This window comes from Sus scrofa, chromosome 1 (genome assembly GCF_000003025.6).
Source record: "Sus scrofa isolate TJ Tabasco breed Duroc chromosome 1, Sscrofa11.1, whole genome shotgun sequence".
Taxonomy (NCBI): Eukaryota; Metazoa; Chordata; class Mammalia; order Artiodactyla; family Suidae; genus Sus; species Sus scrofa.
In genome coordinates this window covers 45,297,820-45,314,594 of record NC_010443.5, presented here as the reverse complement: position 1 = coordinate 45,314,594, position 16,775 = coordinate 45,297,820, and the positions used below count along the sequence as shown (strand labels likewise).

Here is a 16,775-nt window from a genome sequence, read left to right as displayed (position 1 = left end):
TTCTTAAACTTTAATTCAGTGTTTATGAAAAATATGGGTCAAGTGACACCTATGTCAGAAACAGGTGGGTGTTTATTAAAACCTACTTCCTAGTCCCCTTCAAGCTTTAAGTCAAATGATCCAGGAGTGAGGTACAGGACTTTGCATTCTTAGCAAGCACACCAAGTGATTCTAACCTCTGTCATTCTGAATTGCAACAAGTCAAGATGAATGATATAGTTGCTTAAAAATCAGTGAATGCCATCTCCTCTGGGATAAGCACATTTTTAGACGAAGTATTACTAGATACTTATCAGTTTAAAAATGAAAGACAATAGTTAGTACACTGACCCATAAGGAGAAAAGGCAAAAGAACTAGTTCTACTAGAACTAGTGTGGAATGATGAACCAGCACACACTCTAAGAAGTCCTGTCACATTATAAAATGAGAAAGAAGGAATATAAATTCTGTAGAGGTAAAAGTCGCCAAATGTTACAAACTTTCCTTCTTCCTTCAAAATTCCCACCTGGTCACTTATACATAGAAGCAACAGGTCATATCTGGGGAATTTATATAAATTCTATATATCTATATAAATGATTCTATTCTAATTCATATCAAAATGAAGTTTCTCAGAATTCCCATTGTGGCTAAGTTGTAACGAATCTGATTAGCATGCATGAAGATGTGGGTTTGATCCCGGGCCTCAATCAGTGGGTTAAGGTTCTGGTGTTGCTGTGAGCTGTGGTATATAGGCCAGCAGCTACAGCTCCAATTCCTCTTAATCTTTTAAAAAGCATTTTTAGTGTAAGATATTCTCAGAATCTAAGCATCTCCTGTCTCTCTCTATAATACAAGCTAGAGCAGAGGATTTGTGTCACACAGTACCAGCCAAAGGGAGCAGAGAGGGTTTTCAATTGGCTACATTACAAAAAGCCTAGTTAGTGGGATTAGAACAGAGTTAACCAAGGTTCAATGTGTTCATCTGGGAACAACTCTTGGAAGAAAAAGGTAGGTTCTTAAATAACAAAACTATGTAGGTTTATTGTATTTATGAACAATATTGAGTTTTGTTTTGTTTTGTTAGCTTTGTCTATAAGTGATCCGTCTTTCAAAAGCCATGAACTATCCTGGATGTCTTTTGCTTCCTTTCGGATTCGGAAAAAGACACACATTCAGTTGCAGTTCCAGCCTCTTACTGCAGATGGCATCCTGTTCTATGTTGCACAACACTTAAAAGCACTATCAGGTAAGCTGGCGAAATCTTTGCAGAGGGGGAAGAAATCCTAATGAATTCCTAATAGTCTATGAAATGATGTGTCATGGAGTATTTTTTTTTTAAGTAACCCTGCCTATATAATGTGTAAACACTTGATCTTTTATGTTCTGTTGTCTCTGCAAATGTATGTTTATGAATTGACTCCTAAATATGAATGTTAGTGAAATAGCAAGAGCTTTCTTAGGATTAAAGTTAGCAAAATCCAAATATAGTATATGCTCAGCTTTATAACAATTCCATCGAAAAGGTTGAAGCTATGCATAATACTCCTATGTCAAAATGGACAAAATATGCATATAAAAGATAAAGGAAAGGAAGGCGTGACTGATATATTCCCAGTAAATCTCTCTACATTTGTAATTCAAAAAAATTTCCTTTAAGTTATTCAATCATCTAGATGGTAAACCTAAGACCTGTGTTCCAAAATATGTTTATAAAAATGTTTTTTTATTATAAAAGTTGCACAATAATCACAAAATAATATGGAATACAAATATTTTAGTATTCTCCAGTTTGGAAATTTGAGTTTTTATAGCTTACTCTTGATTTCCATCTTCATTTTATCTTTCTCCAGAACTTTGACAAAGATATTTTTTGCATATATAGTTACTTTTGCATATGTAGTTACATTTCTACTGCAATATATTTTTATTTTTATTTTGTATTTTTAAGGCCGTACCTGCAGCATATAGAGGTTCCCAGGCTAGGGGTCAAATCAGAGATGGAGCTGCTGGCCTACACCACAGCCACAGCAGCTAGGGATCCGAGCTGAGTCTGCAACCTACACCACAACTGATGGCAATGCCAGATCCTTAACCCACTGAGCAAGGCCATGGATCTAACCTGTGTCCTCATGGATACTAGTGGGGTTCATTAACCACTGAGCCACAACAGGAACTCCTGCAATATATTTTTAAAAGTTTACATTTGGATTTTTTTCATCTTGTTTCTCAGAAAATGAAATTTTGGTAATGATAAATAATTGAATCAGTGAACAAAAGTGATGCTCTGATCTTCACAATCTAGCCTAAGTAGTTCTTTTAGAGGTGTCTTAATATGCTGGTAAATAATGAAACTCTCAGAATTACACAAAAGTGATTCCACCTCAATCCATTGTTTAAATACTCTCAAAATAATTTCAAGGAGAAAAGATGATAATTTCAAAGAAAAAAGATAAATCTCTTTATAGAGCTTTGTTTTTCTGAAGATTTGATATTGTTTTAAATTCATGATTAATTTAAATCTCCCTGTGAAAATGCCAAATGGGACAATCATGCACAAATAGAAATTTTCTATTTATAAATCAAAAGACATTAAAAGACAATCAATTTAAGTTACCTTGCTCATAAAAAACTCAAGGTTAACCTCTGTATCAGGAGAGAAAATCAAGAGATATCCAGGCCTGTGACTTGCCAAGAATGTTGTGCTATTGTTTTATAGTTAGTACATGAGATACATAGTTATGTTTATGTATATATAAAAGTCCACATACATTAACACACATAGGAGAGCAGCATATTTTCTTACATGTATTAAGTGGCTTTGTATTTCATGACAGTCAAGACCTTCCTTTTTTTTTTGCCATTAGACACTATTTACAAAGATGAAAATGGATTAGTTTCATGTCGTGATTGGTGCTGCATTTGACACGAAAACCTCAAAATATTAAATCTGTGTTTTACATTCTCAGATTAACATGAAGGTAGTTATCAGATGAAAGGCAAAAACTTATTTATTAATAATCAGGTGAAATATGTTTTACTCATTTAAGGTTGTGCAAAATATAGATGACTGCCCTGTACTTTGGCCTTCTCTAGGAGCTATATCGGACGTTAAACATTAACCAAGCCTTCTAGCTGATCCTCTGCTAAAAGGAGCTATTAGTTAAAAATGCCCACTTAATACACAATGTCAAAACCCATGAATCTAGATGTCAGCAGCAAATTAGGTTTTTACATGTAGAAAACCAAATTCTAAATTAACAGGTTTTCTATTTCTCTTTAGAGGTTAATAACTTGAATAATCTCATGTAAAAACTCTTGCAAAATTTAAAACAAAATGATAATGAAAATTACCCTACTTGATTTTAGACATCTGATTTTGGAAATTTGAAAGAGATAAACTTTGGCACTTGTTTATCTGTTTCTGCTAAATATTTAGTACCTTAAAATAAGTTTTTGGAATCATATCAGTATTATGTTAAGCACAAATGAATCACAGATAGCCTGAATTCATCTTACAGTTTTTTGTTTTTTGTTTTTTGTTTTTTGTTTTTTGTCTTTTGCCATTTGTTGGGCCGCTCCTGCGGCATATGGAGGTTCCCAGGCTAGGGGTCTGATCGGAGCTGTGACACCAGCCTATGCCAGAGCCACAGCAACGCGGGATCCGAGCCGCATCTGTGACCTACACCACAGCTCACAGCAACGCCGGATCGTTAACCCACTGAGCAAGGGCAGGGATCGAACCCACAACCTCATGGTTCCTAGTCAGATTCATTAACCACTGCGCCACGACGGGAACTCCTCATCTTACAGTTTTAATCCTCACAGATAAACATGTGTTGAAAAAGCATTGTCATCCACAATGTAAAGTTAAAGCATATATAAACAGTAAAAGATAAATAAGACAGGAGCACACAAGCAAAGCTGCATTAAACTAAGACTTTCTTGGCAGAAGCTATTCCTCTTGCTCTTTCTCCTGATTGGCAACTTGACCAGTGATAATACAGTTCACAGCTTCAGCTTTCCTAATCATTTTTGATATTTTTTATTCCAGTGTAGCTCTTTACCATAAGATTATTTACTATAGGACACCCTACAACACAAGTTGCCAGTGAAACTTCTTCCATGGTCCTGTGAAAGAGGCTTGTGTCCACTTGCAGGTTAAGGTATATTGAGTGCTATACATTTTTTTTTTAATTGATATCAATTATGCTTCATTGTTCTAGGTTCTTGTGGTATAAAATTTTAATTTTCAATCTGTATTTAATTTTTTCATATATAAATTAAAAGCTTGTATTATAATACAGCTACTCTACTTATTTAGGCTTAAAGTGGTGTTCATGTTAGAAAACATATGAATAAACTGAATTTCTTCCTTTTGTTGGGGAACTTTTTAAAATTTACTTATCATTACAGGAAAAAGATGTTTTAGTTTTTGCTTTTAGCCCAGAACCTGTCGAGAAATACCGAGTTATCTCGCCCCAAAAGTATACAAAGGCATTTCTTAATTCAGCAATTAGGTGTTGAGCCTCTTCTGTGCCAGACAGTGTGCTAGGTACTGGAGATAAACTGTTGGCCAAATCAGCACAAAGCCTGTTCTCATGAAGCTTGTAAGTTAGTAGAGGAGGCAGCTATGAATCAAATAATCAAGGACATGATGATAGAGAAGATTATATTCACTATAATTTCTTTGTAAGGAAGGAGTTCCCATCGTGGCGCAGTGGAAATGAATCCAACTAGGAACCATGAGGTTGCAGGTTCGATCCCTGGCCTTGCTCAGTGGGTTAAAGATCCAGCGTTGTCCTGAGCTGCAGTGTAGGTTGCCGATGCTGCTCGGATCTGGTGTTGCTATGACTCTGGCACAGGCCGGCAGCTATAGCTCTGATTAGACCCCTAGCCTGGGAACCGCCACATGCCACAGGTGCGGCCCTGAAAAGACCAAAAAAAAAAAAAAAAAAAAAAAATCTTTGTAAGGAAAATGATTAAAAGCAAGAGAACCATACAATGCATGGGCTCATACACTTTGGATGGAAATGAGAGCTCTGCAACCTTAGAGCTGCTGGGGTTCCCAACCATCCAAGAACAGTCTGGTGTGGACCGTGAAGGGGAGTAGAAGGAAAGGACTGGAGGTGCAGGAGGAAGAGGCAGTGTGAACTGTGGGAGGAGGAGAGAAGAAGAATAGCATCTGCCAAATCTCACAACAAGAAAAGGAAAACATTTCATTGGTTGTGAAATGTAGGGGAAAGGGAAAATACCTTCGTGAGGAAGATTTCTGCATGGTTTGTTATGTAAAAAACTTTGCTACCCTTTTTGAAGTAATTTCACCTTAAAGGGCTACATTCTTTTCCTAGGCATGTGGAGTTGCATTTGCTTTTCCTCTGAATGCCTCATTGCAACTTCATACATGCCTTGGATCCCATTTGTTCAGATTTGTTCATACATGACTATTTAATTATAAAGTGAGATAAATTTTGTGAAGGAGAAACCTATTGCTATTAAAGCACTGAGAGAATCAAGGAAGACTTCTCTAAGGAAGTGGCATTTGATCTGAGATCTGAAAGATAGGTAGGAGTTACCTAGACAAGGTGGAGTGGGACAGGAGAATATTCCAAGAAAACATGAACAAGGGTTTTGTAAGAAAATGATAAATTCTAACAAGGTCAGAGTTGCTGGAGAAGGGGAGAATACACTCCAGATAAGGCATCTGGAGAGAGGGGATTGGGAACTGACAGTCTTTACATAGCTTTGTAGGTTCTTATCCCATCAGTGAATGGCACTAAAGGATAGCATAATGATCAGACTTTGGTTTGAAAAGATCACTTGAGCTCCAGTGCAGAACAGGAAATGAACTGAAAAGAGCAGGGAGGCTCTCAGCAGTAAGCTCAAGCTAGAGTTCCCTGGCAGCCTAAGGGATTCCATGGCTAAGGATTCTGCATTGTCACTGCTGTGGTTTGGGTTCCATCCCTGGCCCAGGGGAAAAAAAAGAAAGAAAGAAAGAAAGAAAAGCAAGCTCAAGCTAGAGAGGATGATAAATTTAACTAAGGTGACAAGAGAAAAGTGAGCAGAACAAAGATGTTTAATGAACCAAAATGCTAGTAAATCTGTTTGGCTAGAGACCTAAATATTTTGTTTGAGCAATTGAATAGATGGAGTGACTTACCAGAAAGTTTTGAATGACTGCAGGAGGCCAGGTGTATGGAAGTAAGTTCACAAACTGATAAACTTTGGAGCTTGAGATGGCTTTAAAATAACCAAGCAGAGTGCTCAACTAAATTTCTGTAGATACTTTTTTTTTTAATGATTTTTATTGTTTCCATTACAGCTGGTTTACAGTGTTCTGTCAATTTTCTACTGTACAGAATTTCTGTAGATAAAACTTGATGCCAAGTGCATGGCTGAAAATCTAAGTGAGATTTCACAGCACCACCACCAACTGCTCTTACTTACTTAATTCCCTCTGCCACTCACCAATTTCTTTCAAAAAAGGCATCAGGAGTAGAACATCAACTTAATTTTTATACCCTAAACTTAAATCATTAAGGAAAACCTCACTTTAACTTGATATCACAATCTATTCCTCTAATGTGAAATATTTACTACTACTATGGAAAACATATGTGGCCAATTCCAGAACAAAAAATACAGGGTTTGTGTATGCATATATACAGATATGTTTTGATCTATAAATGGAAACAAAATTCTCTAATGTAACTGTGATGAAGACTTGTAATATCCACCTCCCTCCCCAAAGGGCAAGAGTTTTTAATCAGGTATCATTTACTGTTACTAATCAAACTGTTTTCCACCCCCCATAGGTGATTTTTTATGTATCTCTTTAGTAAATGGTTCTGTTCAACTTCGCTACAACCTTGGTGAAAGGACTATCATTCTAGAAACTCCCCAAAAAGTAACTACTAATGGAAGTACTTGGCATGTGATTAAAGCAGGAAGAGATGGTGCAGAAGGTTACCTGGATCTGGATGGAAGAAATGTAACAGAAAAAGCAAACTCTAAATTGAGTTCCTTGGACACAAGTACTGACTTTTACATTGGAGGAGTGTCATCCTTAAGTCTGGTAAATCCTATGGCAACAGCAAATGAACCTGTAGGTTTTCAAGGTTGTATCCGAGAAGTTATTATAAATAATCAGGAATTACAGTTAACTGAATTAGGAGCAAAAGGTGGTTCAAACGTAGGTGACTGTGATGGGACAGCTTGTGGGTACAGTGTGTGCAAAAATAGGGGCAAATGTATAGTAAACGGTGGAACTTTTTCTTGCAGATGTTTGCCACAATGGGCTGGAGATACGTGTGACCAGTCTGTGTACTGTTTGAATAATCTTTGTCTCCACCAATCCCTATGTATACCCAACCAAGCATTTTCTTACAACTGTCTGTGTGCTTTGGGTTGGGTGGGAAGGTATTGTAAAAACAGAACTTCATTTTCAACTGCAAAATTTAGGGGTAATTCTTATATTAAATACATTGATCCAGGATACAGAATGAGAAATCTTCGGTTCACTAATGTATCCTTACATTTCAGTTCTACTGAAACTGAAGGCTTAATTACATGGATAGGAAAAGCTCAAAATGAAGAAAATGATTTTCTGGCAATTGGTCTCTATAATCAGACCTTGAAAATAGCAGTGAACTTAGGAGAAAGCATGTATGTTCCTATGATATATAGCCCTGGTACATTCTGTTGTAATCAATGGCACCATTTAATTGTAATTCAAAATCAGACTCTTATTAAAGCCTACCTAAATGACAGTCTAATTCTTTCTGAGGATATTGACCCCCACAAAAAATTTGTTGCATTAAACTATGATGGTATTAGTTACCTTGGGGGATTTGAATATGGTCGAAAGGTAAACACTGTTACTCAAGAGATTTTTAAAAGAGGTTTTGTTGGCAAAATTAAAGATGTGTTTTTTCAGGATTCAAAAATTGAGTTAATTAAATCAGAAGGATACAATGTTTATAATGGTGATGAACCAGATTAGGTTAATTTTTTATATAAAATAAAACTAGCAATTTTTATATATAAAATATTTATATAAATGTAGTTGAGAGACAGAATTAAGATGGCAGGAATAGAAAGGACTGGAGCTCAACTTCTCTCCTAAAAACAACAAAATTCACAACTAAAGGCTGAGCAATCTTCACCCAAATGGACCGGAAACCTTAAAAAGATATCCTACTCCAGAAGACAGAGGAGGCCACATCAAGAGGTAGGAGGGGCGATTACTTGATATAAACAACCCCATACCTCCTGGGTGGGAAGCCCCACAGACTGGAAACTAACTGGTTCACAGAGACTCACCTATAGGAGTGAGAGTTCTGAGCCCCACATCAAACTCTCATGTGTGGGGATCTGACCCTGGGAGAAAGAGCCCCTGGAGCATCTGGCATGGAAGGCCAGTGGGGCTTGTGCACAGGAGCTCCACGGGCCTGGGGGAAACAGAGACCCCATTCTTTAAAGGCGCACACAGACTTTCAAATGCACTGGGTCCCAGGGCAAAGCAAAGTCTCCATAAATTTGGGTCAAATCTGACTGCAGATCTTGGAGGACATCCTGGGAAAACAGGGGTGAATGTGGCTTGTTGTGAGGGAAGGACACTGGAAGCAAAGCTCTTGGGAATATTCAGCAGCATGCCTTTCTCTGGAGGTGGCCATTTTGGGAAAATCTGGCCCCACCCAACAGTCAGCACTGAGAAGCCCCAGGGCAAACAACAATCCAGGTGGGATTACAGCCCTGCCCCTCAGGAAACAGGCTTCCTAAAGACCCCTCAGACACACAGCTGCCTCTAATCCCAGCCAGAGACTAAGCCCCACCCACCAGAGGGATTAGAATTGGCTCCACCTACCATTGGGCCGCATCAGCCCCTCCCATCAGGAAGCCTACAGCAAGCCCCCACACTGACTTCAGCCACAAGGGGGGCAGCCACCAAAAGTAAGAGAGGCTACAACTCTATTATCTGTAAAAAGGTCACCACACCAAAAACCTATAAAAATGAAAAGACAGAGAACTATAACTCAGATGAGGGAGAAAGAAAAAAAACCCAGAAAATCAGCTAAGTGATGAGGAGATTCTCAGCCTCCAGGAAAAAGACTTTAAGACTGTTAATGCTAAAGATGATGCAAGATATTGGAAATAAACTGGAGGCAAAGGTGGATAACTTACAGGAAACACTGAGCAAAGAGATACAAGATATAAAACTTAAACAAGAAGAGATGCAAAATACAATAACTAAAATAAAAAATTCACCAGAAGCAGCTAACAGCAGAATACAGGAGGCAGAAGAATGAACAAGGGAGGTGGAGGACAGATTAGTAGAAATTATGGATGCAGAACAGAAAAGAGAAAAAAGATTGAAAACAAATGAAGAGCATCTCGGAGAACTCTGGGACAACGTTAAAGGCACCAACATCCGTATTATAGGGGTGCCAGAAGGAGAAGAGAGAGAGAAGGGGACAGAAAAAAATATTCCAAGAGATAATAGCCAAAAACTTCCCTAACATGGCAAAGGAACCACTCACTCAAATCCAAGAAGCACAATGAGTACCATATAAAATAAACCCAAGGAGGAATATACCAAGACACATGTTAATCAAACTGACCAAAATTAAAGACAAAATCTTTAAAGCAGCTAGGGAAGAGAAATAAATAACATACAAGGGAACCCCAACAAGGTTATCCACAGATTTTTCAGCAGTAACTCTGCAGGCCAGAAGGGAGTGGTATGATATACTTAACGTGATGAAAGGAAAAAACCTCCAAGATTACTCTACCCAGCAAGGCTCTCATTCAGATTTGAAGGAGAAATCAAAACCATCACAGATAAGAAAAAGCTAAGAATTCAGCAACACTAAACCAGCCTTACAACAAATACTAAAGGAACTTCTCTAGGCAGAAAAGACAGCAACAGGAAACAAAAATGCCACAAATGACAAGGCTCACCAGGAAAGGTATGTATACAGTAAAGATACGAAATCATACATGCACAATTATACCACCAAAATCAGAAATCCTGAGAAGAGGTGGGTACAAATGCAGGACACTGGAGATGAACTTGCAATTAAGAGAACAAGTTAGGAAGTTCCCTTCGTGGCGCAGTGGTTAACGAATCCGACTAGGAACCATGAGGTTGCGGGTTGGAGCCCTGCCCTTGCTCAGTGGGTTAACGATCCGGCATTGCCGTGAGCTGTGGTGTAGGTTGCAGATGCGGCTCGGATCCCGAGTTGCTGTGGCTCTGGCATAGGCCAGTGGCTACAGCTCCGATTGGACCCCTAGCCTGGGAACCTCCATATGCCGCGGGAGCGGCCCAAGAAATAGCAACAACAACAACAACAACAACAACAACAACAAAAGACAAAAGACAAAAAGACAAAAAAAAAAAAAAAAAAAGAGAACAAGTTAAATATCAAAACTTTAAAATAACTGTAAACCAAAAATCTACAATTGATACACAAAAAAAGAAAAATCAACTCAAATACAACACTAAAGATAGCCCTCAAACCAGAAGAGGAGAAAACAAAAGAAAAAGGAAAGAAAAAAGAGCAACAAAAACAAATCCAAAGCAATTAATAGGAGATTGTGTCGTGGCTCAGTGGTTAACAAATCCAACTGGGAACCATAAGGTTGTGGGTTCGATCCCTGCCCTCGCTCAGTGAGTTAAGGATCCGGCGTTGTCCTGAGCTGTGGTGTAGGTTGCAGACTCGGCTCAGATCCCACATTGCTGTGCCTGTGGTATATGCCATTGGTGACGCCTCCATTTAGACCCCTAGCCTGGGAACCTCCATATGCCATAGGAGTGGCCCTAGAAATGGCAAAAAGACAAAAAAAATTAATAAAATGGCAATAAGAACATACATATCAATAATTACCTTAAATGTTAATGGACTAAACGCCCCAACCAAAAGACATAGACTGGCTGAATGGATACAAAAACAAGACCCATATATATGCTGTCTTCAAGAGACCCACTTCACTTCTAGGGACACATACAAATTGAAAGTGAGAGGATGGAAGAAAATTTCCATGCAAACAGGGATTAAAAGAAAGCTGGAGTAGCAATATTCATATCAGACAAAACAGACTTTAAAATGAAGAATATTTTAAGGGACAAAGAAGGTCATTACATAATGATCAAAGGATCAATCCAAGAATAAGATTTAACAATTTTAAATATCTATGCACCCAACACAGGTTCACCACAATATATAAGGCAACTGCTAACAACCTTAAAAGGAGAAATCGACAATAACACAATCATAGTGGGGGACTTTAACACACCACCTACAGCCATGGACAGATCATCCAGACAGAAAATCAATAAGGAAACACAGGCCCTGAATGAAGCATTAAACCAGATGGACTTAATATTTATAGGACATTCCTTCCAAAAGCAAGGGAATACACATTCTTCTCAAGTGCACATGGAACGTCCTCTAAGATTGATCACATCATGGGCTACAAATCATACCTCGGTAACTTTAAGAAAACTGAAATCATATCAAGCATCTTTTCCAACCACAATGCTATAAGACCGGAAAGCAACAAGAAAAAAATCTGCAAAAAACACGAACACACGGAGACTAAACAACATGCTACCAAACAACCAATGGATCACTGAAGAAATCAAAGAGGAAATTAAAAAATACCTACAAGCAAATGACAACGAAGATATGACACTCCAAAACCTATGGGATGCAGCAAAAGCCTTTCTAACAGCAAAGTTTATAGCAATAGAAGCCCACCTCAGGAAACAAGAAAAAGCACAAATAAACAAGCTAACATTACATCTAAAGCAGCTCAAGAGAGAACAGACAAGACCTAAAATTAGTAGAAGGAACGAAATCATAAAGATCAGAGAAGAAATCAATGAACGAGAAACAAAGAAAACCATAGAAAAGATCAATGAAACGAAAAGCTGGTTCTTCAAAAAGATCAACATCATTGATAAACCCTTAGCCAGACTTATCAAGCAAAAAAGAGAGAGGACTCAAATCAATAAAAGGAGAAATGAAAAAGGAGACGTAACAACGGACATCACAGAAATACAAAGGATCATAAGAGACTACTATATACAACTCTATGCCAATAAAATGGAAAACCTAGAAGAAATGGACAAATTCTTAGAAAAGTACAATCTTCCAAGACTAAACCAAGATGAAAGAGAAAAGATGAATGGACCAATCACAAGAACTGAAATTGAAACTGGGATTAAAAAACTTCCAACAAACAAAAGTCCAGGAACAGATGGCTTCACAGGCGGACTCTATCAAACATTTAGAGAAGAGCTAACACCTCTCCTTCAGAAACTATTTCAAAAAATTGCAGAGGAAGAGATACTCCCAAACTCATTCTATGAGGCCACCATCACCCTGGTACCAAAACCAGACAAAGATACCACAAAAAAAGACAACTGCAGGCCCAATTTCACTGATGAACATCGATGCAAAAATCCTCAACAAAATACTAGCAAACTGCAGCCAACAATCCATTAAAAGGATTGTACATCGTGAGCAAGTTCTTCAATATCCACAAATCCATCAGTGTGACACACCACATTAAAAAACTGAAGAGTAAAAACCCTGTGATCCTCTCAGTAGACACAGAAAAAGCCTTTGACAAGATCCAACACCCATTTCTGATAAAAACCCTCCAGAAAGTGGGCATAACGGGAACCTACCTCAGCATGATAAAGGCCATATATGACAAACCCAGAGCAAACATTATTCTCAATGGTGAAAAGCTGGAAGAATTCCCACTGAGATCAGGAACAAGACAAGGATGTCTGCTCTTGCCACTACTCTTCAACATAGTTCTGGAAGTCCTAGCCACAGCAATCAGAGAAGTAAAAGCATAAAAGGAATCCAGATTGGAAAGGAAGAAGTGAAACTATCGCTATTTGCAGATGACATGATACTATACCTAGAGAATCCTAAAGACTCTACCAGAAAACTGTTAGAGCTCATCCACGAATTTGGCAAAGTTGCAGGATACAAAATCAATACACAGAAATCGACAGCATTTCTATACACTAACAATGAAAGAGCAGAAAAAGAAATTAGGGAAGCAATTTCCGTTTACCATCTCATTCAAAAGAATAAAATACCTAGGAGTAAACCTACCTAAAGAGACAAAAGACCTGTACTCTGTAAACTATAAGACCATGATGAAAGAAATCAGAGATGACACAAATAGATGGAAAGATATACCATGCTCGTGGATTGGAAGAGTTAATATTATCAAAAGGACTATACTACCTAAGGCAATCTACAGATTCAATGCAATCCCTATCAAATCACCAAGGACATTTTTCACAGAACTCGAACAAAATATTTTGAAGTTTGTTTGGAAGCACAAAAGACCCAGAAGAGCCAAAGACATCCTGGCAAAGAAAAATGGAGCTGGAGGAATCAGGCTCCCGGACTTCAGACTATATGACAAAGCTACAGTCATCAAAACTGTATGGTACTGGCACAAAGACAGGAATATAGATCAGTGAAACAAGATAGAAAGCCCAGAATTAAACCCACACACCTACAGCCAACTCATCTATGACAAAGGAGGCAAGAATACACAATGGAGAAAGGACAGCTTGTTCAATGAGTGGTGCTGAGAAAACTGGACAGCCACATGGAAAAGAATGAAATGAGAACACTCCCTAACACCATACACAAAAATAAACTCCAAATGGATTAAAGACCTAGATATAAGACCAGACACTATCAAACTCCTAGAGGAAAACATAGGCCAAACACTCTCTGACAGAAACGACAGCAACATCTTCTCAGATCCACCTATCAGAGTATTGACAGTAAAAACAAAAATAAACAAAGGGGACCTAATCAAACTTCAGAGTTTCTGCACAGCAAAGGAAACCCCAAACAAAATGAAAAGACAACCCACAGAATGGGAGAAAATCTTTGCAAATGAATCTACTGACAAGGGATTAATCTCCAAAACTGATAAAACACCTTCTGCAGCTCCATACCAAAAAAACAAACAACCCCATCCAAAAATGGGCAGAAGATCTCAACAGACAGTTCTCCAAAGACATACAGACGGTCAAAAAACACATGAAAAGATGTTCAACATCATTCATTATTAGAGAAATGCACATCAAAACCACTATGAGATACCTACCACCTTACACCAGCCAGAATGGCCATCATCCAAAAGTCTACAAACAATAAGTGCTGGAGAGGGTGTGCAGGAAAAGGAACCCTGTTAAAAACTGTTGGTGGGATTGTAGATTGGTGCAACCACTGTGGAAAACAGCATGGAGCTTCCTCAGAAAACGAAACATAGAACTACCATTTGATCCAGCAACCCCACTCCTGGCCACCTATCCAGAGAAAACCACGACTCGCAAAGACGCAGGTACTCCGATGTTCATTGAAGCACTATTTGCAATAGCCAAGACATGGAAACAACCTAAATGTCCATTAATAGAGGAGTGGATCCAGAAGAGGTGGTACATATACACAATGGAATATTACTGTCATTAAAAGGAATGAAGTACCAGAATTTTTAGCAACATGCTAAAAATTATCATGCTAAGTGAGGTCAGTCATACAATGAGACACCAACATCAAATGCTTTCGCTGACATGTGGAATGTGACAAAAGGACAGACTGAACTTCTTTGCAGAACAGATGCTGACTCACAGACATTGAAGAACTTATGGTTTCCAAAGGAGACTGGGGGGTGGGGGATGTGCTTGTTTATGGGATGGAAATCCTATGAATGATCATTATACAACTACAGATGTGATAAATTCATTTGAGTAAAAAAAAAAAATGTAGCTGATAATTATCTCTTTGGCACACTGTTTACTAGAAATCAACTGTTTATTATCACCTAAAAGAGTCTAAATGCTAACACACCTTTTAAAAATAAGATTATATAATATAGCAGAAGAAAAGTTTTTGGTCGTTTTTCCTACTCCATTTTGAGTCCTGAGTTTTTACTCCATTAATTCATTTAGTGTTTTATTTATCTGTGAACTACTCTTAAATAAAATTTTAAAATCCATGGAATTTAAAAAAAGGATATAAGGAACTTCTTAGCAGAACAGATACTAGCTCACACACTTTGAAAAACTTAGGGTTTCCAGAGACAGGTTGGGGGCAGGGAGGGATGGGCTGAGGGTTTGGGATGGAAATGCTGTAAAACTGGGTTGTGATGATCTTTGTACAACTATAAATACATTTGTTTTTGCTATCGTAGTGATGATGGTGTTGAAGATTTCCTGTGATATGCTTTTCTGGCACAAAATAAAAATAACTGACAAAGAAAGACATTTCAGATAATTTTACTATAAATGTCACGATGATTCTGAAACAAAATGTTGAATGTAAACATGAGAACATTTCTTTTTTAGCCACCATAACATATGGAAGTTTCCAGACCAGGGGTGGATTCTGAGATGCAGCTGCAACCTATGCCACAGCTGTGGTCTGTACCATAGCAGGAACTCCAATGATTTTTTTTTTTTTAAGTAAATTTAGGGAGTTCCCTTGATGCAGTGGGTTAAGAAATCAGCATTGTCACTGCTGTGGCTTGGGCCACACCTGTGGAGCAGGTTTGATCTCTGGACCTGGAATTTCCTCGTGCCACCCACACAGCCAAACAAAAACCCCAAAACAATAAAGTAAATTGAAATACCCAAGCCAGAGGATAGCAATATTTACCTATAAAACAGTGAACTCATTTTTTAAAGACACTTCCAGCTATTAATCTAATATTTGTGTTTCAGCTCACCAACTCATTACCCTCCTGTTCTATACATGAATTACCAAAACTTTATGAAACAGGAATAAAAAAATCATGGTGTTTGTACTTTATAAAAGCAGTAATCAATTTTGTGATTTGCTTTGGGAGACAAAAGTCAAGTGTTGACTATTTTTACTGCCCTTTGTGTTAAGCGTTAACCCAACCCTTGTTTTGAAGAGATCTAAGGAGATGGACCTGTATTTCCAAATGTTAAAATTAAACTATTTCAGGAGTTCCCTGGTGGCTCAGCAGGTTATACGGCTGTGACAAGGGTCCGATCCTTGGCCCAGGAACTTCCACATTCCACGAGTGCAGCCAAAAAAATAAAATCTAAAAAACAAAACAAAAAAAATCCCAACTATTCACTTTAATAAGATCTGGTTCATTAGCTAGCTCTCACAATGCACTTATTTACACACAGCTTCTACTAAAAACAGAGCACAGCTGAATGTAAATTTACCAGTTTAACAAGTAGTTTTACGTTACCATGTATACATTAACACTGCAAAGTGGCTTGAACTCCATTTCCTGCTCTATTGTTGGTATTACTTTTCTTTCAAACTTTTACTACAGCCTTAGGTGTTTTGTAACTCCAAAAGATTTTAAACTAAAATTTGGCTTACCCACGATTTAACTGCAATTAGCAAGTCAAGAGCTATGGTAAAGAGAACCATGGGCCTCCAAGTTTCCTGGAGTGCAATCCCTAGAGCCTGTCAATATGCTAGGTTTCACAGCAAAGGGGAATTAAAGTCACAGATGGAATTTAGGTTGCTACTCAGTGGACCTTAAATTAAATTACCCTGGATTGCCTGGCTGGGTGCCACGTGGTCACAGTGGTCCTTGAAAGTGGAAGAGGAAATCTGAAGGGAGGGTTGAAGATGGCAGAAAGACTCAGCCCCACATTGCCAACTTTGAAGATGCAGGAAGGGACCATGAGGCAAGCAAGGTGGGCAGCCTCCAGAAGATGAAAGGCAAGGAAATGGGTTCTCCCTAGAGCTTCCAGAAAAGG

The 16,775-nt window shown here is 38.2% G+C and overlaps 1 protein-coding gene across 1 annotated transcript in view; it reads left to right on the top strand.

The window, feature by feature from the left end:
- Positions 1 to 8,149, top strand: part of EYS (eyes shut homolog (Drosophila)) — a 1,343,277-nt gene extending 1,335,128 nt beyond the window's left edge. Inside the window, 2 exon segments of the mRNA XM_021084496.1 lie at positions 1,068 to 1,229; positions 6,796 to 8,149. Of these exon segments, the coding sequence (XP_020940155.1) occupies positions 1,068 to 1,229; positions 6,796 to 7,982 (1,349 nt within the window). The 3' untranslated portion in view covers positions 7,983 to 8,149.